The sequence below is a fragment of the Hetaerina americana genome, unplaced genomic scaffold (genome assembly GCF_022747635.1).
Source record: "Hetaerina americana unplaced genomic scaffold, ioHetAmer1.1.p SCAF_7, whole genome shotgun sequence".
Lineage (NCBI taxonomy): Eukaryota > Metazoa > Arthropoda > Insecta > Odonata > Calopterygidae > Hetaerina > Hetaerina americana.
The window spans coordinates 70,720,460-70,744,947 of NW_027287316.1; the positions used below are offsets into that span (position 1 = coordinate 70,720,460).

A 24,488-nucleotide genomic window follows, 5' to 3' on the forward strand; every position below is an offset into this window, starting at 1 on the left:
TTTTTTACTGAGTCGAGAGAAGGAATATTTTACGTGTTTATGGTACTCAAAAGAAATCTTTTTGGGTCAACCGTTTTCAACACTGAAGAATATCTTAACCGTTCAACAAGTTTTGAGTTTTTTTTCCACAAAATTTACTCACGCAAAAAATATCACTTCCAAGCACGGTACAGGGCACGTGTTTCCACGGTTTTCACTAAAGCAACACTCTTCACCAGCAACTGAACACGAATCTTTTTTCATTGAGAAGTACACATAATTGAACACATAATTGACACACACCAGGTATTAAGTGCTTTTTTCCCTTAGGTTATAATTACCAAAGAAAACGGTGATATATACATCTAAATAAAATAAATTATCTGGGGTGGTGATTCTTGCACGGAGCAACAATAATAATATATCTTCGATAAGAAAGGCACGAGGCACGAATACCATAGGACCTCTCGTCTCTCGTTCAGCAAATAAATAAGTGCTTCAGGATTTTTTTTACGAGTACGTCGCGTCGTCCTGACGACGCTGAGAACCTGGTAAGATGAATCTCATCAACATGGACGCAGAGAACCGCGTGGTGCTAAACGTGGGCGGTATCAGGCACGAGACATACAAGGCGACCCTCAAGAAGATCCCAGCAACCAGGTTGTCCAGACTGACCGAGGCTCTTGCCAACTATGATCCGATCCTCAACGAGTACTTTTTCGACAGACACCCCGGAGTCTTCGCTCAAGTTCTAAATTACTACAGGTGAGTCTCTCGCAGCATAAAATCCGTAGCATAATTTTTGTACTGCATCGGTATTTTTGGAGAACGCGTTAATAAGTAGAAAAAAGTAATGTAAAGGGAGTTTTTAAATGACCACGGAATTTTTTATTTTGCATTTAAAATGAATCTTCTGCTAACAATTTTGTTGGTAGAAAATTTTAAATTTTATGGGATGGATAACGATGGTATGATATGGAATCTTAAGTTCGAATGACATTCCTTATTAATAAAATCATTATACTTAAAATATTTTTGAAGAATTAAAATAAAATTTTTCAACATTTTCATGGATAACTCTCAAAATGAGAATCGCTCAAATGTAAAGTCATATCTGTTTTAAAATGGAGTACCTAAAATGGGAAAGTTCTAACGTAATGCAAACCAACAGACACATAAACCACTGTGAATAACATGTTATCAGTCAAATCAGTTGGAAAACCCAAACGGAATGAGTTCGAATTTCATCGCAAGAATAGTCTCCTGAAACCTCGGGAAATTATATTGGCAAGGTAAAGCTCATCGGGGTACTTGGGAAAAACGGATTAATCTTAATTTTTTTAATAGCAGAATTACTTTTTCTTTGAGGACGAGACAGACTGATATGATCGCTTCTGAAAGCATGCACGAAAGCATGCATGAAAAATAGCATGTTACATGTTATATACGTAAATACGTTATTTTAACATAGCTAGCTCTCATACCTGTCACATAATAGTTATGCATCACGCTAAATCCTTGCTAGGATCACTTTCAGGTTTATAGTACGCTTGTATAAAGGCGTCCAACAATAAACTCCGAGTCTGCTTGTTTACATATCACTGAGCTTTGCCAGTACCAAGGATACCGCAGTAGAAAGATATTTTATGATAAATACGGTTAAACAACTTACTTAAAAACTATAAACTCATACTTAAAATTAAACTGAAAATAATGATATTATTCATAATACTATTCCTCTTTAGAGGCCATAAATTTCATCATCCGTGAGAAAAGGTAATTCACAATATCCGACGTTTCGCCTTTCGCGTCGAAATGAATCACTCGTGGTTATGAATAGTATTTCTTAAATTGTATGAAGACAGTCCCTAAACTAAGATATGCCCAAAACTGACCCAGGAAATTTATTAAAAGGGAAACGAAGCAAATAAACCAACACCCATAAAAAATATTAGTAAATATTTACCGACCGTCAAAACAATCAAAATTTAATTCCATCATGTTTATCACCATATTTCAATTTTGGATAATGTATTGATTTTACAAGCCACTTTTGAGCCACTTGCTACACACGGTTTGATGACTTCATTTTTCCAATGTCAATCCTTATATTTCAAAACTTCACATCGTGCTCAATGGTATCACTTTGTTTCTATGAGAATAGAGAAAACGTCCCAGACTTTTGTACAGTATATTCACGTACTTTTCATAGTTGGGTGATATTCTTTTAAAACAAATTACGCGTTCTGTTTGCATCAGTGACTTCCTGTTCTTTCATAATGGGCAATCATTCGTCGCTTCAAGATGGGGGGATTTCGTGACTTCTTTCAGCTATTGTGTTTTTGCACCATAATAGAATAGAACAAAATTTTATTTCTCTCGGGTGAGATGTCCAATTTTTAATATAGATACAATCACTTTTTTTAAGTGCACTAAATCAACACGGGCAAATGTTTCGGTACAGTTTAGAAGCAAAGCGTGGCCGCAGGACGCTGTCCGATAAGGTTGCTGTCCTTCCTTTTCCCTCAACCAACGCAAGTTGGTGGACGGAGGTGTTTTGAGGGGTCACCAGCCAGCTAAGTACCGGTCGTCCATCAAGGCCGAGCAGTAGGATCAAAGGCTCAGAATGAAGGGGTTCAACAAAAGAGGATTTTGGAAGTGGTGAGGTTAGGGGGTGAGCACGTGACGCTCCAAGCAGCCGGCTTGCCTGCCTCTCGTGGGAGGAGGAGCTAATTGTCTCGGTGAAGTGTCACCTTGCCGCCATCAAGCGCAATCACCTATCTAGGAAACCCCCGATGCTAGCACAATATTAGACCGAGATGATAAGGGTACAATACCTCCTCGCCGCATGACCTGTCTCTCACCTTAAGCAAGTAAGGATGGAAGTTCCGTTGACGACGCTAATTTCACGTTTAATGAACATTTTACCCGAACAGAATAGAAATTTTTCATCCATCACAAAAACAGGATGCTTATTAATTTCGATGAAAGATCTCAATTATCGATTAAAATATTGAAGAGAATATGAGTGCGGGAAAAACAGGGTAGTTAATATAGAAAGAATAACGAAGTGAAAACAAAAACTATGTAGTTTAAATTATCAAAAGTGATATCGGAATGAGAATTAAGGCGAGCGATCCCTGACAAAGTGCTCCCGAGAGCGGGTGAATGAGTTCACGCGTTCCCGGGTCGTCGCTTTTCTCAGAAGGGCCAAAGCTCCAAAACCTTCCTTATCTTAACCACGCTCCCTGCTGGACGGAAACCTTGGACTAATTCTGAGGGCGAACTTAAGTCAGCGGAACTCAATCCATCTGCAGATAGGGACCATCTGTTACGCAGGTCAGGTGTTATTTATGGGGATCGGAGTAATTCCAGTCTCTGCGGTATGTACATCCTTCGGTGAAATGACGCAATCAGTAAAGGAGACAGATAAAAACGAAAGGGTAAATACGAGAATGACGGATGGATTTTCCATCTACTTTTAGTAGAGGAATTAAGGAAGATGGGGTGCAAAAAGTTTTGAATTTCTTGCTTTGAATAATTGCTATGTTAACCCTTAAAATTTCCTATCACTACTGGGAATTACATGATTCTATCCTCTTTTTTATGATGGTGGTTAATTCCGGAGTTTGTCCTATATTCCCGATCACTGCCCTCTATACCCTCCAATTCCACCCGAATAGTGTTTATGTAATTTCTCCACTTCAGACGACTGAGTTATGAGGAAGAAAACAGGATTGGTGTTTAATGTTGAATGATACAGTGATGATGAAACTTCTCAGGAAAATTAGCGCATCCGTGAATAAACCAATGATCTTTTGATTTCCGTTCAAGTGTGCTTACTCAAGTAGACTAAATAATCGGTGATCGAGATGACTAGATTTTGGTTTCCATAAGTGCGGATTTCACAGCAAAATTGTCATTATGTTTCTCTTTCATCCCTCGCCCTTCTGTGCTCATTTTCCCCTGCCAACGAAAATCAAAAGTCTTTAAAGAAAACCAGCGCATGCATGCCTTTAAAATTCAAAAATCTTCCGTGCAAAGAGACTTTTCAACCTTTACTCTCCTGTCTCTTCCTTGTTTTTCATTTTATCTTCCTATTTGATCTTTGACATCAGCCTGAACCCTTTGAACCAGGTTTCGAAAACTTTCCAGTCTTCTCTGATTTGAATTTGCGAGGGTTTCTGGTTCATCCATTGAATGCCAAATTCTATGCTAGTATTTTCACGCTCTACTGCCGTATATTCTTTGAACAGCGTAGATGACCTACTCTTTAGCATGAGCGTCGCCGTAATTCCTGCCTGCCGCTCTGCATCCGATGTCAGTTGATGACCTTTCGTCTTATTCTCTTCTCCTGCTTTCAAGGCAGTTCATAAATTCAACGTGCTCTAGTTTTCTTCCTCGTCTTACGACAATGATCTTCAATTTACAAGTTGTAGTGGCGGGCTCCAACTTGTGAAAATTAAGCAACGCGAAATAATATCATTGTAATTTTCAACTGCGATGTATTGCGTAAAACGAGTTAACTCAAACGTATTGAACGGAAAGTATTTGGTACATATTTAGCATTGTCCTAAATAAATGCTGCATAAAATTACAAATTTAATTATTTCACCGAGACTTTGCCTTCTCTCCCCTGCATACAAACGTTCAAGTTTTCTTCCTATCGATGTTTACGTTATTCTCAGCATTTTCCGGAGGTTTATCCTCAGCATTTCCCAGTCCATTGCATTTTAATACCGGCGGGCTATTTCCAATTTCTGCAATGTCTCTGCGAAATGGAGCAAGTTTATTCCTTTATTTTCAGCTTAACTCCTTTGAGGACCTGTCCTTGTGTTTCTTTTCTCTTATGTTACACGATGAGGAGAACTGGCGAGCGGTTGCGTCCGTGACGAAAAACATTATTTATCCTAGCATATATACCCGTATTTTCTTCCTTCATTCGTTCCCTGAGTGAAAACTTGGGTTTTATGAAGATGACAAACGGCAAAATTCACCAGCAATTTGAGTATCTTTCCTCAATCGAAGTCGGCCCACTTCAAGTTCTTAAACATTACAAAATGTTTTGCCGATTTTTATTATATTTACTAGAAATGGTCTTCGCAGAATGTGTCTACCTAGTTATTTCCTGTTTCTTCCTGAATCCGAATCGATACTCCGTCAGGCTGTCTTCAATTTTTCCTCCTACCCTTTGGACGTTCCCGTTTTTATTTTCGACGAGCATTACACTAGGAGAAAATTTTGACATTCCTAGTTATTACTTTCAACTGCCTATCATCTCTCAGGCCTCGACTTCTTTACCACTGCAATCATTAAAACCTTTCTAGATCCTCTCCAGAAATCTCCCATTTATATTATTCCAAAAATGATTTTATTGAGATCTGCTCAGAGCTCGATGGAAGTATTTCCTCTGCATTCGTTTGCTTGGGGGCGCCCGGTTGTTCATTGCTTTATCAAATTGACTTCTAGATATATGCCTGGTCCCCAGTCGTTCATATGCACTTTCCTTCTGCCTTTCATTGAACCGCCGTTCAAAGATTTTGGCCTGTTTCCTTTGTCTTTATATTCTATTGAAATTCATATGCGACTCTCAGATATGACTATATTTTATTTTACTTTGTCAAAACGCATCTTCTATATATTATCTCGTACATTGATGTGCTCTTCTTCTTTTATTCGTTGATTTTTTCGCGGAAAGCTTAATAAACTTTCTTAACCTTCTTTCAATTTTGAATGACTTAGTACCGTAATACGGAAAATAACAACGGAGTATGCAACCTTAAGTCGCAAAAAATAGCTAAAATGGTACGGCCATCTACGCCAAATGGACGACCATAGAATACTATTGAAAGTTGGCTCTCAGAAAGGGAAAATAAAAAACGGCCAAGGAAATGTCCATTCAAGTCCAGAAAAACATTAAAAGAGAAATAGCCGGGGGAGGGCATAGACCTGGGCATTGAAACGGGAGCAAATGGTCGCTTAGGATGCGAGAAGCGGCAAACCGAAATCTGCAAATACTTGGTCGACACAAACTTCTGGTAAACTTCCTCATCTCAATTTTATGCAGATGGGCGATAAATAATAATACCATAACAGCCACTTTTTTGGAACCCATTCGGAACGACAAAAGCATATGGTAAATCAATCATTTTACAGCAACACACGAGATTCTTAAATTATGCAGACGACAGTATTTTGTCCATAGATTTTTTTCATATACTTGTATGTGAAACAACTATCTGACTTTCATTTACTTGCTGAAAATGAATAAAGTCACCTCATTTAATTTCCTCCGAGAAAGTAAATGAGGTTACTTTTCATGATTACTTTGTTTTAGTTATAAATGTCAAAAAAAAATTTCATGGTTTAATTACCAATTCCATGTCAGTCTGCCTTAATATAATTCTTCTCCTGATCTCACGCTCATTCCTGAAGCATACGCACATTTCCCACCTATATCTATGGTACCTTGCAAGCCAACGTAAAGGTGCGTATCAGGGATGATTCAATAATAGGCGTGTGCATTAAAAATTAAGTGTTCTTACTGATGGTTACATTAAGCATAAATAATAATTTTTGGGTTGATGATCATTAAAACTATAGGTACCTGTACTACGGTTTCTAAATGTGAAAGTCTTCTTTAAGTATGTGAGCCGAGTTGCTAGAATTAATTAAGAGTAATTAGAAGGACAACAATCAAAGGTAATGATGAAATAATAACATCATACCAGGATACTTAGGATAAAAAAGAAAAAGACTTTTTTTTAGAATGAAAAAGAGAAATACTTTTTATCCTTTAACAAGGTCGCTTACAGTTATTCTGAACTCTTATCATCCATGGCAAAAATGACATCTCAAATCTGTCAGTTTTGTACTTTTCTCTAAACATATCTTCGCAATTCGGTGGACTGTGGTATAAGTATTGAAAAACGAGTAGTGATGAAGTTGCAACGGACAAGTTATACTATATTTAAATTATGCATTTGAAGAATTGCATGAATTATACGAAATTATATGAAGAATCATATAGCGATGGACACCTAAAATTTTCCGTCCTTGACTCATCATCGCATTCTTGTCTTTCCATCCGCTTTCAAAACGCCTTCCTTACGGCTGTGGCGCCTTGCGGCGGAAGGACGGGGAAGCTGCATTATCCCACGGACGTTTGCGGCCCCCTTTTTGAGGAGGAGCTGGAGTTCTGGGGTCTGGACGCCAACCAGGTAGAGCCGTGCTGCTGGATGACGTACACACAGGTGAGTAAGCACCAGGGCTCCGCAGGTTAAATTAAATGGGGTAATTGGCTCCAGCTCGTCATTTGACGTCGCTCGCTAATGGCTCGGTTGGTCGACATTAAGTCGAATTTTTTTTCCAATTTATGAGGCCAGCTGAGGAAAATATAAAGGACGCCTCTTAATCTCGCAGGAGTTAGAAATTGGTTCAAATGATTAACCTTGTAAAATCAGCAAGTCAACCTCTCGGGTTGAAATTATGATGACCTTTATTTATTATAACGCACGTGCTCGATTTTTTGACCACACGAACCAATGGTATATACTCAATCGCATGTAAAAATAAAATAATTAGGTGATCTTACTTGTATAAATGTAATTACCCTTGCCTTATCCTTAAAGAATAACTCTACAATTCCAAACAATTTCAATTTCGATAAGTAAATGTATTAGTATAGGAAATTTTTTACATCAAATAGGTTAACTGTATGTGGAATAAGACAAACTTTGTGGATTCAAAAAATTTTATGAATGCAGTACTACCGGTTTCATCACATAGTTGACTCACCTATGTGATGAAACCGGTAGTATCGTATTAATAAATGTTTGTGAATTCACAAAGTTTGTCTTTTTCCTCAAGATGAATGTTCATAAGGTTGAATCAGATAGCATTGAAATGTACATCTGTATAGTGGTTCTATTGCATGTTAGTTGCAATAACATATGTAAAAATAAGTGAAGTATGGATTATTTGTATCTTTTAGTTTGCCTTAGACGCCTCATACAGTTGGAGTGGATCAGAATTGTGCCATAGTCTGTACTCCACGAGGTAGATTTGTGTAGCTTTAAAATATTCACGTACCCAACTTGATCTTTTCATGTAGTGTATCTAAAATCTGAGCTTTCGCCTCATTTTCAAGAAGAATAAATAGTCGCTAAGTTGGTAGTCATGGAAAAATATCCCAGTACACCAAATTGGTAGGAAGTTTCCAAAGACCAAGTCATTTACGAATGTTTAATCAAGGGAAGGACGTATGTAAGTAAGAACTCCCTGGAATGTTGCGAAAAAGAAAAGGGTAATGACCTGACCATGACCTTTGAACTTTTAAACTGGGAATAGCCAGAATGTGCATCCTTTGGTACCAGCCATAAAACTTTTATTAATTATTCTCGTCCAAAAATTCCTGACTGGAGTTCTTTTCAGAGAAGAGTTGAGACGAACTAATGGAATGTTCTTTGCATATTTTTGTATAAAACTTCATATTTTCCTCGGGTTTGTGGACCCAAAAATTCAGCTGACTCAGGCTTTGGTCACGTAACATGAAGGTAGCCTTGTAGCCACAATCTTCTGCTTCTGGCGACTAAGCTCTAAATGTTTCCATTTTCAATGTGAAAATAATTTTCACTCGGCCCAAAATGAGAACCAGGCGAGAAGAAACAATGATACTCATTTCATAGCATTTTAACGTGGGCAAGACGCTGTGAACAAAGCGCTCTATGATAATGAGAGACCCTATTAGAATTATTCAATGGGATGTACTCAAACAAAGTAAAGAATTCTGAAAAGATTTGGTATAAATATGTTCAAACTGTTTCTTTCCCGCGTTGGTAATGGAAAACATTACAGACAGAAATTGTAATGTTTAAATCAGAGTAGCAATCGTCATAGTTGAAAAAATAAAAGTATCAACCCCTAAGGTTGGTTAGTCGAACTTTTGGAAAAGAGCTCACTTCTAATTACGCCCTTCGGTGCGCGAGAATATACAAACATAGATGGGCGAACGAGGTCCCTTCATTCGGTCGTCTGTGTCTTTCCATGAAGATGTAATATCCAGAAAACTACACAGTTTGTGTCAAAATGTACATTCCCATCGAAGTCACCTGGATTTGAACCCTTAACCCGCCGATCAATAACTAATCCTCTGCCAATTGAACCACTTTCCACGCAATTATTATATGTTGCATAATTGCAAAGTGGGATTACCACTACTTACCCACCTACCCACTTAATTAGGGAGTGCATATTTATTGTTCATTTTACAGCCCCTAAATAGGGATGGCTACAACTATACAGCAGCCCGGCTGCAAATATCCATATCATGACAAATATTAAAATTATAATAGAAGATCCACATCAATATCCTATGCGTCATTTCTTTTGTGCGATGCTCATCCAGCAAGTTTCGAACTCATGTCTTTGGGCTGCAGCACCAACAGTCATGAAACACCATCGCAACTTAACATTAATACTCCTCTATTATTTTCCTTTTTCACAGGAAATGCTCAAAGATAAAAGCAATTATCCACTGTAATGCCCACAGCTATTTTTTGAAAGATATCACCTTGGGAATGTAAATATGTCAGCCCCTCTAACATCCCAATCTATACGTTATAAAAATTGACGTTATAGGAATATTACGTCAATTATAAAACATTTAAATTCAGGTTATTCTGTTACTCTTAGTACGTAGAACAAGGCAAAGGACCATTGAGATATTACAAATAATTATATTACGTATTATTGCATTTTTAGTATTACAGCTTCAAGGCGAGCCTAAAGAATAATACTGAGTTTTCGTTGAAGGAGGCAACTTGTTATAACAAAGAGTGACAATTTTTTCAACTATGTTGTTCACTTTGAATATGGGAGTTTCGGTTAAAGAACCACACTATGTCCTCTGGAATCGTCCAAACTCTAAAAGGAGACATTTTGAATCACGGCACAGAGTTCCAGGGCGTGCATGGACGTGAAGTCACCACACTTAAAACCATTAACGACGGTTGCGTCTGAGCGAGGAAATTTGCATCAGAAGCGGGCAGGTCTTTCCGCGATTCCGCACTCGAGAGCCGAGGGCATTCGCCAACAGTGCTTCCGGATGGGTGAGAGACGACCCATTGTCATTCCCTCTCTTTCCACCTGGACAAACAGGGTAGGGCAGAAATAGACGGGGAAATGACGTCTCCCTTCCAGCTCGACTACGGTTGACCCCTTAGATTGGAAACTAGGTTAAGAGCTTGGATTCAAAATTGAGGCAGCAGGTGTTTAGGCGCAGACATTCGTGAATTTGTATCAGATGGAAGAATCAAATGCCGCTTCCGAGTACCCAAGGGCACATGGGGCGCTGGGGAAAAAGGTTAGATCCCTGCACGCAATCTGCAACTCTTTATATGTATATTATATGTATCCACACTTTATTCCAAGTTTCTTGGGTTATGAGGGACTGATGGTGACTGCAAACAATGAAAATGATTCATGATAGCATGATATTTGGTCACATAATATCCTTCTAAATATGAAAAATGCCTCATCCAGGGCATTATGAGGATGGCGTATTGTATGTAGGATCTCTAAACTGTAGTTCTGCTTTAAGAGAATTTTATTTTGAAATAATAGCTTTAAAAAAACTGAAGGAATAGCTATCACGGAGTAAATTATGAAAATGTATTCATTCCATTATTTTGGTACTCAGATATTTCGATAACTTTGTAATTATAACACGGAAAGCCACGAGATGACTTTTTTGTGAGGGTGGAAATGTAGTGCTGCCTGAGGTTTTTATAATGTGCCACCCGCACGAAATGCATTGCTGATGGAGGAAAAACAAATAATCATACCAAAAGCTTGTTTTATTGATGAGGGTCGATCTCATGAAATGCTCAGCACTTACGAGAGTGTTCGAAATTTACAAATTAGTGTAGACCAATCTCTTGTTTCTTTCGCCTTAATAGTACCCGTTCCTTGATAATGCACTATGAAACGAAACAAATTTGCCGGGCACTGGTTGTGGCGGGATAACGCCCTCGTCTGCCAATCCAAGGGCCGCGGGTTCGATTCCCATCGGGGTGGGTTTTTCTCTACCTAGAGTTTGGGTGTTCTTAATCGTGTCCATTGATATCACTGTTATTAAGGTTACTGTCCGATGTGAAAGGCCAAAAAGTGCTCTTTTCGGACTAAGTCTAAATAAATAAATAAAACGCCACACAATTTCTATCAAAACCTGAATTGGAGTCACTAGAGACTCGACGTTACACATAAAACAGTAAGTCGAAATGATCTATAACGGTATAAGAGGAGCGTATCTTACCTCCTGTCAGTAGAGTAGGAATAGCCACTTTGTATTTCCAATTGAGTTGGCCAATATATCTATCCATTAAATACCATTTTAATCACTTAACGCTTATCCCAAAAGGGCACTGAATGATATCACAAAACTAATAAATCAAAATAAAGTAATTCCACACACTTGAATTCATTGGCATGACTATAGAGGTACCTGCAAGTCCAAATAAATACGGATAGTCTCATATTTTAGGAAGTTATATATGTACACATATATAAATGCCAAAATGATATGGTAAATATCACGATGCCAATCGGTAAATGTAATCATAAAAAAGGACAGGTTTCATTTTTAATCCCTTTCATCACAGAGAGAAGACTTGTAGGAACGGTGAACTTCCGGGGCTCTATCGTTCAAACACGGGTAACTTACTTTTTCTCTCTTTCACCTAAACACTTTAAACTGAAATTAGGACGATCATATTAGTGAAAATTTGGAATTTGGCACTGTATTGAGAATACCCACTATGTCAGCATTGAAATTCTCGGTTATCATAGTTGTTAGACAAAATATAACCTGAGTTTGTCAGTTGTAAATAGTTGAATGGGCAACGCTATATCTTGCTGTACTTCTCATTACTAGGTCTTATATTTAATGCGTTACTTGTTCCCGTATCGCAGTCTTAGTGTTGAAATGTAAACAACTTATGATTGACTCAATGCTATAAAGCAACTTTTTAGCAATTCAATCCGATTTTGCCAAGAGGAAAAGCAATCATTTTGGTACAAAATTGCTAGGAGATGGGTAACCCAATCATGCCACCGATTGTCGTTCGAGAAACGCCTTTGGTGTTGATAGTGCTGACGGTCTATTTTTGGGCCCATGGACCCATCCTCCAGAGTACGACCGTGAAGTAAGGCGTGTGCCGTGCCACCTGCGGGCCAAGGCGAAAGGTTCCGCGTGTACCCTGACAGAGGCACCCTGAAAGAAGGGTCGACAGAGGTGAAAGGGTTGCAAGGGTTTTGGGGAGAGGGACCGTGACCTCCCTTTCTCCAACCGCCCACCTACTAGCACGCCCCGTCCGTCAAAAAGGGAACCCCCTCGCATTATAATGCCTCACTCGCTGAAAGGGTGACTGGTTTAATGAAGCTCTCGGGCATGCATGTATGCAGGAAAATGAGGAGATGGAGGTTGGAGAGATTGACCGTTTCGGCATAGTTTGATTAGGCAGCGGGAGGAATGAATGAATGCCGCCTCTGCTCAGCCAAGAGCAGGAGATGGACGGTGTGGGATATTTTCACGGGGCTGGAAGGGGGGAGGGAGCTGGATAGAATGAGGGGAGTTTTGAATCCTCGCCGCCACAACAGTTTCGCCGTTTAAAAAGGATTCCACTCATCACGACCCCTCTATCTACGCCACCGCCCCTCTTCCATTGCTACTACCTCTTTCTCCCTCCGGTTGGACAATGGGAGTAGCGCGGTCGTTGCGGGTGAAAGCGCGTGGCATGCCGGACAGGGTATGGAGGCGACGCAGCCCTCGCTCGACCGCACCCGCCCAGAGCGCAGGGAGGGAGAGAGAGAGAGAGATAGAGTGACGATGAAGTGGGGCGGGCGTGAGACCGGAGGACTCCGCGGGGAAGTGAAAGATCACCCCTCGACCACCAGGCTCCTCTCCCAGTGGCCTCGTCCCTCCGCCAAGGGCGAAAACAATGGGCAGAGGTCGCCACGGGTGCGCGAGTCAAAAGCGTTTCGCGAGCCGGGCAGAAGGTTTTTTTAGTAGGGGAGAGAGGGAGGAAAGGGGGAGCCGAGTGAGTGAAATGGGCAGGGGAGGATACGGGGGAGGGTGGGGGGGGGGGCCGGGAGAGAGAAGATTTCGGACAGCGGCGAGGGAACAAAACGGTTACATGAGGGAGAGATTCCAATTATTCGGCTTTTCTTCCTCCATCGACCTGACCCGACGTAAGCAGAACAGCAAACAATGTATCATAAGCAATATAATTCACGGGAGGTGGCAAAACTCATAGAATGAGTACATTTTTGCTTAGAGTAAAAGATGAGTAAACCCAGGCAACGTACATATTTGTAAGATTTGCTATCTAATTGATACTTATTTTTTACTCTTCCTGCCTTGGTCTTTCGTCAAGACTGATACATTAAAAAGTATGGATGAAATGCCTCCGAGAAACCGTCACTCCCTATAATAACGTCCTAAGATGACTGCTATCACAGAAAACAGTGGCTGAAGAGTGGAAAGTGAATAAAAAATAATATCTCGTAATAAGTGGCAGCAAGATTGCTCACCAAAGATAAGGTGAATTGAACGGAATTAGTTCTGAATATTGTTCTGACTTCATCGATGAGTTTCCAATTAGCGTTCGCGCGGCTTCATTTGCACCTAAGGAAGATTAAAATGGACCCCTACACCTCCAGATTTGTATTGAAGACTTCAGTAGTTGAGATTTAAAACTGGATGTCTTCTGATAAGATAGGATTTAAATTGAATTATCATTCAAAAGCCATCACGACTCGGCGGAAAATGTTTAGTTAAGAAAAGGCAATGGATAATTTTATCAAGTATAATCTATGATAATTCTCAAAATTAATAGTTATTTAGAGGGTTCTGATTTTAAACCTGGTTAGTTTGGTGATAAATCATGCTGCAACTAGTTGATTTATTTGAGTTGATCCGATTAGACGAGCTAGTAAAAATTGTATTTTAATAAGGTTGTAGAAATTATTTAAAGGCTAAGTAATTTTTCTATATTAGCGTCTCCCATTCAGATAGATAATGACATAAAGGATCCAAACTAGAACGACTTTAATTTAGATATCGGTTCAAATGAGACACCCCGATTAAAAAAAAATTGGAAATAATGAAATATAAATTGTCACTAAGATTCTTGTAAAACTTGGTCAGGATTTGTCAAAGAAAAGGAGATACTATGCTATATTTAAGTTATTGAAAAGATTTAAAAAAGATGGATTCATCCTAAAAGGTCATTCAATCACTCATATGCAAGCTATATTTGACAGTTTGTCAATCGATATGAAATTGCATTGAAATAAAACCAGGGATAATTCAGAAAATTTTTCCGGGAGAAAACCTGCCTCCTTAAAACAATTTCCCATTCCGAACATCTTTCCATATACTTATGATGAACTCTCAATGATCACACACTAATGGATGATTGCAAAATAGACACTTAGAAACAGTAATGGTGTGAAAACGACATTTCATTCCTCCAGTTAAAGCAATAAGAGTCTAGACTCAAAAACCAATTGCTGAGATTTGTAAATAAATAAATAAAAACCGAGTAGTCCTTGAAACAGGAAAGGATTAGGTTATCCACTTTCCTCTTCCCCTTCCACTTCCCAACGAAAACTTCCCGGTGACACCGCAAGAAATCAGAAGAGAAAACAAAAGTTAGATGATGACATTTTCTGGCTGGAAGCACGCCAATCTTGAAACAGACCATGGGAAGAAACAGTCCTATAGAGAATTACATAAATAGTTTCAGACAACTTGTTTAAACGGCTCATTGAAAAAGAGTAGTAATTGAAGAAGATCTTTTACTTGACAAATCTCGAGTTTAATACCGTATTAACGCTCGTGCGTTATGTGCCTGATTCGACAGTTTTACCCTTTGACGGTACATGTCATTTATATATAAGGTGAACAACGTAAAAAAAGAAAACACAAAAATGATCTCCCACGTGTTTCACAGTGCGGTTGAGATGAGGGGTAATAAACAGAGGAAATTTATTAGCTGAGAGTTTTCCATAGTGGAAGAAAACTTTGTTTAATGAGATTAGGGTATCAATAACTGAACCTCTATTTAAAAATAGAGATCAATATTGATAATTAAACTCACCTTTTTAATTCCTCAATCAACTCGCTCAGCCGCTTGCAGGTTAAAAACTAATCGATATCTTCACTAGCAAATTAATGCCGATAGGGGCAGAGTAATGAGAATAGGTTCTTACCAGTAGGTTTGTATTTAAGGCAAACGAAAAAATTGACAAAAATTAATTTTTAGCTAAACCAAATTTCAAATAAAACTAAAATACTTTTCACGCTCATATTTAATGCGATTAGGAAACGCTTTCCCCAAAAATGTGGAAAATAATGATTTTTTCACAAATAAAATTTCATATATGTATACCTAATGCTATTAATCTGGAAAGAGCACAAATTAATAAAGTTAGAAATGCGGATACATAATTAAGTCTTCAACTGGCGAAGAGCGAATGAAACTATCACTGATTCCTATAGATTAAAAAACCTATTATGTGGACGGCTTAGATGATCTACCTCTTGCCAATAATCATTTGCATTTTGGAATAACATATGACATTTGGTAAAGGGAAAAATTCAGTTAGGCTTTGAAAAGGCTCATTTTCTCAGCAAAGCAGATATTACAGGCTTAATTTTTAGGTTTTCGGATAGCAAGCGGCAATTCAGCAGTGGTTAAAAGAGTCCCTGTCGAAGCGAATGTGGTTATAACAGATATTGAGTGATTTGGAAAGCATTTGACCCTTCGCACTGTAATTGACGGGAAGGGAACCAAACTGCTGGTTATTTTATGCTGGCCCCAGGACCAGCATAAAATTGATAGACTTATCTGAGTGTTCACCAACTACGGTTTATTAATAAATAGTTTAATAGCAATTGTTAATCAAAATTTTAATATCATAAAGATGCGAAATTCGAAGTCAATTGATACCTGGATGAGTATTACCCACTGAAAGTTCCCACTTAAAAACCTTAGCCCATTATGGATGCAATATATTCCCCAGTAAATATACCATAGGTTATAGACATAACTCGCTATTTCGCATAATCAAAACTTCTTTCGTAACTGACTTGGTATGCAGTGTACTTCTCTGACCCAAATTCACAATTTTAACTTCGCATAAGCAATGATAAATGCCTAAATGGGGCACTCGTGTATATCATCAATTAAATCACAATATCTGATGAAATATGCTAAATAGACTGAGATATTATCCCACAAATTACATTTAAAATGTCGATTCAGACAGCACGTATCTAATTTAAATGAAATAGTTTGACTCTAGGATCGCTTTATTTCTTTTACTATTACCAGAGAGCTTCTGTTGGATCGAAGCAGATCATGTGTATTTTATTAGAAGTTTATTTGTATTTGTGCCAGCTGTATTTATCTGAATAACAAATTTCTCACCCAATTATCTATGAGCATTTCATGATGACAGCCAAGGTGGCAACATTTTCAAGATCAAATTTCAGAGATCAAATACAAGTATTATTTTAGAAATCTCGTGTTATTCGTAGGGCACCAATGATGTGATCCCGTCTAAACAGTGAAAATACGGTGGGTTTTATCAAATTTTCATTCACCAGAATTTGTGGCGTAAAACGTGACGTTATTTCTTGCAATTACGGAAGCTGACTAAATAAAGATATATTGACGATGAATCTTTGGTGAGAAAATACTAAATGCATCATGCATCATTTCATTCACGGGAAATGAAATTAAAAAAGTCAAAATACAGAATCAATAAATGAAGTAATATAAATTAAAATACCTAGCAACAAACCGGAAAATAAATATTGAACCAGTTGATCAAAATAAGTATTTTCCAAATGAAAAATTAAATGGACGCATGAGCTGCTAATAATAAAACCCCACCACTTAATGGACAAGAATCAATGCATAATTAAATCATAACAACCGATATGAACCCTTAAACCCTCAATGAATTTACCACTAGTCTGCTCAGCCATATTTTATGAACGTTAATTCGTAGATTAGTCATGGCCACTTCACTGTAACATATTTTTAGGCGGGAGACGACAAAACATTGCTCCTGTTGCACCGCAGACACTATATTTCCTCATTAACTATGCATCTGCATGTCCAATTTGTCGTGGTTTGTTTGGTATTAGAAGGGTTAAAGGGGTAAAATTCAGTAAAGTTTCATTGAAATCGGCCACCCGCTGATTTAGATCTCTCTGGTTACGTACGTATTACCCATAGGAAGGAATTGCCCTCTCCAGATTAAAAGTACCTAAATGCGAGGGAATTAATGGTAGCCTCTGAAGAGAATGTGAGTAATGATTAAAATAACATACTTACTTTAACTGACCATCTTAATCTACTTTATGAACTTTGCTAATTATATAATCGTCAATAAGGTTTGCAATAAATGACATGACAATATATTCGCACTCATGATGCCTAAAATAATATATGTATATATATATCGAAACTGAAGTGATTTTTCGGGTACCAGGTCTTCCTGGGAAACCATAACCGGCACAGGGAAAGGAACTGGCCCCCCTACCCTGAGGTGTGAATTTTTACACGCCGTATAGGGCTTAGTACTGGGTAATCTCTACCACCACCTACTAAACCGACCTTCGGGTTAATTACTGTGTTTATGGTTTATATATATATATCGATCAAAATAATCGATCTCCAATAGAATTGAATCGAATTTACCCTACCTACTTCAATCGTTCGGTGATAAATGCGGCTATAAAACCGTAAACCGACAGTTATTACTCTTCCTGTCTCAGATGCAGTAGCAACGATTATTCACAGGTGCACCTAGATATTTATCTGCTATTCGGCCACAGATACGTAAGACAAGGATTAAGAGCTACGACACAAGCCATGTAAGAAATATTATTGCACCATTAAAATTAAACATGCTACCCACTTTTAGAATAGTCAATAGCAGTACCAAATGATACATAAATAAACTCATAAAAGGTATTTCGGAGGATAACCTCAACTACCATTCATTGCCTTGAACAAAATAACTATGAATATAAGAAAAATATGACTTTTGAGGCACTAAGGCAGTCTAGCCAACTATCACCGACGACACCGTTTGAGGACACTGGTTGTAATTTAACAAATTATGGTTACTTCAATGCTCATCAAAGATTATACTAAACTCTAAAGTCATGATACAGTTGAGAATTCCTTTCACAATAACATAAACTCACTAGCATACCTGTGTGCTGAAAGAGATTAGTGTCAGCATAGCTTCAGTTAAAATGGGAATTTCACAAAAAATCCATATTATAAACTTTTTTATTTGGCAATCTTCATGAACGCGGACCCCATATCAATTGATGGGACGATATCACGGATTTTCACATAAACCCTGAGTTAGTTCTATTAGCATTTTAAATACGTAGTGCCTCTCCTACGGTCGCACGTCAAGATCAACAAAGCTCACGAGGTGGGGAGAGGGGATATCTCATTTTGGGCAGTCGCGCATCAAACACAATTCTATGACCTCCCATCGCGCGCGAAATTTGCTTTCACATGGCCGCGTTTGTGTATGTGTGCGGGGCCATTGACTAATAATTGCATCTGGAGTGGCTGTCGTCACGGGAATTCGTAAACACGCCGATTTCAAAACTTCAAAGGAGGAAAAGGTTAGCGGTGGTAGGCGCCGCCGCCTTCAAACGCGTTTCTATTTGGGATGCCTTGTGCGTCACGCGGAATTAAACCAACGTCCACGTTAGCGGGGAAACAAATTACAACCATCCCACGCTGCTTTTTGAGTGGGGTGCAACCTCATCCACCAGTCGTCCACTGCACCAAAAACATACTCAGACACGGATGATTAATTACCCAGAGAAACGAGGTGTCGGGCCCTCGAATGCAGGACTGAATAATGATGTTGATGGCGGTGAAAAACGTAAACTCAGCCCGTCCGCAGAGTTGTAATTCCGTGCTCAAGTGGCTGTGAATCTAGCCGCTCACGGTGGCCGGGAGGTTTGTAACTCGAAGAGAGTTGAAAGAGGGTTGTGACAGTCGGTCATAACCGCGTGGATATGAGCGAGAGAACGGGTGCATGACTACGGGGAACTAGAAGTTGTTTGTTTCTAATGTTTCAGGAATAATAATAGGTATTTGAAGAGGATAATGCCACGCTCTATACCCCACGATGATCTCGGAATAATATGACCCCTAGAGTGACACCAAAATACTGGTTACAGCATTTACAATTAGCATGGACTTGTTAATTACCAATGTCGGTAGCAATGGACACACCAACTCGGTGGAAGACCCGAGAGGGTTTCACTCAATTGTTAACTATAGTCTACACCTAGTTCCAAGAAGGTTAATACTTCATTAAAATAATTATGACTGCCTAGAGCTCACTGAGTTCTGCCAGAGCTTCATGAAGTTTTGTTTGCTTAGTAAATACATTAAAAAGGTCCTATCTTTGACTGAGTTGCCTCTTCTTGCACGCATCTAGAGATTATACGTAAAATTCTGTCGGTAAGTGAGTGGTCTCTAGACCCTTGAAGGAAGGCTGTCCATTAGCATCCACCTACACTAACGACCACAGTACCTAAGTCCCTGGTCTGAGGAACTCATACAGAGAGAATGTATCAATATGTTAGCTGGAGTCTAAACATATTATTAAGCACAAAGTCAAAATTTCTAAAAGTAAAATCATGTTTACAAATGAGAAAGTGTGAAAATTATTCACATCGACCGGGTTCAGATAAAGGCGAATAATTTTTACGTTTTGAAATTGTTGCATTGTAATGCGCATTAGCGGATGACTCCGTTAAAAATTACTCTCCCACAGTTTCTTTGAAATAGTAGTAAACTTACTAACCTTGTATTTCTCATGATGTAATATGATAGCTTCATTATAACCCACCACATAGGGTATATTTAGGTGATTTTAAGAATTATGATTGCAGTCAAAAGGCGCTATTAGCATTATTGTTCAAGTGACTTGCATTGGTAATTTGACAACAAACTAATATGTGTTACCCCAATTATTATTACTCTTTATTTGGATGCATGGATAAATTAACACAGGACGTTTTACAATTTTACAACTGTGTAATTCAAAGAATAGTACGCCGTATATAACCATTTGAAATAATTAAATTCAATGAATACTTCCGCGTAGAATAATTAATGACAATGGAGGATTTTTTTTAACGAGAACGCTTGTTTACAACTTATTGAAAGCTGGGAGAATATATGAGTACATACTTTTTGATTCCCAACAGTTTAATTTATCTCAAGCATATATATTATTTAATAATTACTTTGGCAATTCATCGAGAAGAAAATTTTTATACGCGTTTTCTCTCCCATGATCACGAGAAAATATATTAAAATTGAGTGGCGGAAATTCGAAAAGCCTGAAAATACCTAATTTTCATTTATTGCGCTATATAATCTGCATAGGAACGTTTTTAATAGCTAGCTGGGGCAACGGATGAATGACAGATATATCGAAGTTAGAAACAACCCTTTTGAAACTTTTGAGTTCTGCTCACGTCAGATATTGGCTGTCGCCCACAGAATTTAATTCTCAACTCAATATTTGGAAAGGAGAGGTGAAAGAAGGCTGGAAATAACATCGCTCAGTCAGTCTGAAAAAAATGCCTTCAACTGGCAGAATTTAAATTGGAGGGAAATCGAGGAATTCTCGTAATAGAACATACGGACGCAGATGAATCGGTTACGAGATTTTTGCGATACATGTGCAAAATTATGACATTAATTACGTAAAGGAAAGATATAACCGAACTCAAAACTTGAGTGCTTTTAATATTATGTGTTTTTTGTTGATACTTTAGTTAGTTGTGGTCTAATTGTATTATTTTATTTCAAATTATTATTGCCGATTTTTGTGCTTCCTATGAACTTTAAAAGTAAAAACGTCACCGAACAAGACATCAATGGAAAAATTTAAATTAATTAATTACATTTCATGATTTAATGGCTCCCGCCTGGAACGTATACTTACACAGGTTTAACACTGCAGTTCAATAAATTCAAAATAACTCACTGTCAAATTAGGAAATCTAAAACCGGAATACAAAAAATATGCGCGACGTATAGATCGATATACTATATCAATATTTTAAATGAATGGAAAAAGTATTAAAATGATAAAAAAACTGAAGTAGTGATGCAAATTATTGTCTTCTCAGTTCCATATTTGTTTTAAAAAAGTGGGAGTTTGTAGAGCGATAACGATTTTAAAAGGTTATAATAACTATTAAAAGTTAACCTGACAAGTGAAGCACTTTTCTATTCGCCTAAAGGTCACTATTTTAAATCTTGATTAAAATTGATCCTGCTCTTAGGTTTCATGGCCTCAATTTTATGTGATATCACGTGCTCCTGTATTCTAGTTTAGCCTTTGTTGGAGTTTAAACCTACTGCCACGCAGATATAGTCTACCGTATAAATAAAATTCATCGATAAAGAATGCCCACCCGAATAGCGAATAGGACTTCGTGTAAGGCTGTCTTTAAAAACTCCGCCAAGCTGTTGGGAAAAAGAGGCGCGTTAAAAACATATCCCTCGATTGAATCATTAACTTTTAATTTTATAATATGCAAAAATTTGCAATATTCACAATTAATCAGCTAGTCAATTATTCCCAGAAAATTAGTATTCGGCCTCATCACAACATAGCCAGCTAGAATGCTTTACGGTGCGTTTATTTAGCTATTCAGGGCCCTAAATTCCAGGAAAGCGTGAAGCACAAAGATCTCGTGTGTTTCTCTTTAACTCCGAAAAACTTTCCTTTAAATCGTCTAAAGCCCTTATTCCGACTCCGATCCTCTTCCCTTTCCACCTTTTCACCACGAAAACGTTCTTCCAAGCCCGATCCCTCCATTGCAAGCGAATAACCTATTACCGTTAGTTTCCCTCTCCATTAAGGAAATCATTTTACCCTCACCCTCAGACCAGTCCGCCACACTCCGGATTCCTGCAGTCACCACCTCGGCCCTTTTCACAACCTCACCCCTCTCCCATTCTCACCTCAGTCTCATCGCAGCCTCATCTCCATCTCATCTCTCCACCTCTGCCTGCGTCTCGTCCACCGTCTCGCACTCCGCACGACGCGCTCAGAATCTTACCAGGATTGGACAACTTTTAACGGATCAATGGCACTCCGCCCTTCGGCGGGTATTGGGCGGGGAGACGAGGAAAAGGGAAAGCGACGGGGGAGGGGGGGATATAGAGCGTGAGAGTCTAGTGGAGGGGTGAACGTTCAGGGTTTGGGATACGCAGGGGAACGGAGGAGAAAACGGAGAACGTGGCGGGAAGCTGGGAGGAGAGATAGAGAGAGGGGGGAAGTGAGGAACCCTCCATGGGCGGACCACCCTGTCCCCCCTAATTGCGGCTCATCAGTGGCCCAAGCGGATTTTCGAAGCTTTCTAACGAGGCGACGGGGTGGGACGTGAGGGAGGGAGGGAGAGAGAGTGAGAGAGAGGGTAGGGGTCTTATTTACTTTAGCGCAGTGCCAAGTTAAGACTTTCTCCTTCTCCCTCTCCCCTCCTGCAGGGGCGTGAAATTTCAATCGGCAAGGGGAGGTGGTGTCAAAAGACTTGAAATATTACCTCAAGCCAGGATTCAAAAGGAGGAAAATTGAAACTGGTTCGTAAAACTTCCTGGGAGAGCGGATTTACCTGGCAAATCGGATGAGCTAACATGCATACATGCCGGCTCGCTGACCGCAGGGTCACTAGTTCTTGACATTTTCCTCAAAGGATCTCCATCCGTCTGTTAGCAAATGTTTTCCTGCAACAATATGAGGATGATGCTTTGGATATACAGATGTTTGCCATAAATAATTATACATTAATAAGTAATGCGTCATTTTTCATATTTTAAATATTTTCAGAAAAGCGTGTTCATTAATCAGGGTTAATGATAAGTGTTTGAAATGTTGAACTCCATGACAGGGGAGAGTAGTTTAGGTAGGGAAAGGAGGAGAGGGAGAAAAAAGATGACAATTTTTTGAGAGCATGAAACATTTAGAAATTAAGCAATTCTTCCATGCAAAATGTGTCAAGTAGAAGATATTCACATAGTGCTACACGTGCAGAAGTGCCCGGGGCTATTTTCTGGGCCCATTAAAAAGTCTATTGAGAAACTAAACAATCGGTGGAGAAACTAAAAAAAATAATAACAAATGAAAAATCGATTGCCCTTTATCGTTTTCATTTCGCCCCACATGAATTCCAGCTTACGAGTAAGCTGAAACAAATAGAATAGGTGGATTAGCAAAGAAAGTATGAATGCGATGAATGCAATCGTATCAAATATAAGCCACCCTAGTATTTACCTCACCAGTGGATCCACATATTTTAATATTTAGCTTTCCCTAAGATTGATGTGCTCCTCACACGCGCATAACCCAAGAGCATGGAAGCGGTTGGGTATCAAAATGCATTTTACCCTGCACAAGATTACAACAGGTTTGAAAACAATTTCCGGTTCATTATCGTGAGACTACTCAGCCATAATTTTAATTATGGCTCATCCGTTCATAATTACTGTTAATTATAAATGCCAATGATGATTATGATTTCCAGTATAATGTCATTCATCATTGATTTAAAGTTATGAAATCGATTTTGAATATGATGTCCATAATTCTGATCATGAATAAATCAAGAACTCCAACAAATTAATTATTTTATTGATGATTTTTACCTAGTTGAGATAATATTTTATCATTTTATAAGTTAGTTTAGATAATTTACAGGTTATAAATATTTATTAAATTATATTATGCATACTAATCAAGATCAACTGCCAATTAATTGATTTTTTCCCGCGGTTGGATGAAAGGTTCTGCTGTTTTCCCTTAATCCAACTTCTTACGGCATTACGAATCGACTGATGTGTACATATTTCACCCTTATCAAAGCCAATTTAATGTGTTCAACTTTGCCTCTTGCAACGTCGCTCCTTATTGATTTCATTGTCAACACACCCTACGAGTACAAACGTTATTTTTAACACCAATCGCCCCTATTTTCATGTCACATTATTGGGGAGAAATTAATATGTTGTAAGCAATTTTTATATAAATAAATTACTACTATTAGCCATAAATTATTGATGATCAAGTAATTATGTAATAAGTTATTACATCAGTGTTACTAGGATTTAACGATTCGTTTCTTTACAACACTCACGCATCATCACCATTTCTACTTGTTACCAGATCAAATTGAATCGACTGCTTAGGCTGTCAAGTCACCTTTCATTTTCAGAGCTTCTCCATTCAGCCCGACCCCGCTCGGCCGTGGGGTGGGAAAACCTGGCGTCGAAGTAATATCTCTCAAATACGCAGAGGAACGGGTCAATCTCTCTTGATCTCTTGGCCCCAACGTGGCACCCACCACGATGTCCACATGGCGTCCTCAATATCAG

The 24,488-nt window shown here is 38.6% G+C and overlaps 1 protein-coding gene across 1 annotated transcript in view; it reads left to right on the forward strand.

Moving 5' to 3' along the window:
- Positions 1-476: 476 nt before the first annotated feature.
- Positions 477-24,488, forward strand: part of Shaw (Shaker cognate w) — a 52,173-nt gene continuing 28,161 nt past the window's right edge. The window contains exons 1-2 of the mRNA XM_071595751.1: positions 477-744; positions 7,115-7,232. Coding sequence (XP_071451852.1) covers positions 536-744; positions 7,115-7,232 — 327 coding nt within the window. The 5' untranslated portion in view covers positions 477-535. The remainder of the gene's footprint in view (positions 745-7,114; positions 7,233-24,488) is intronic.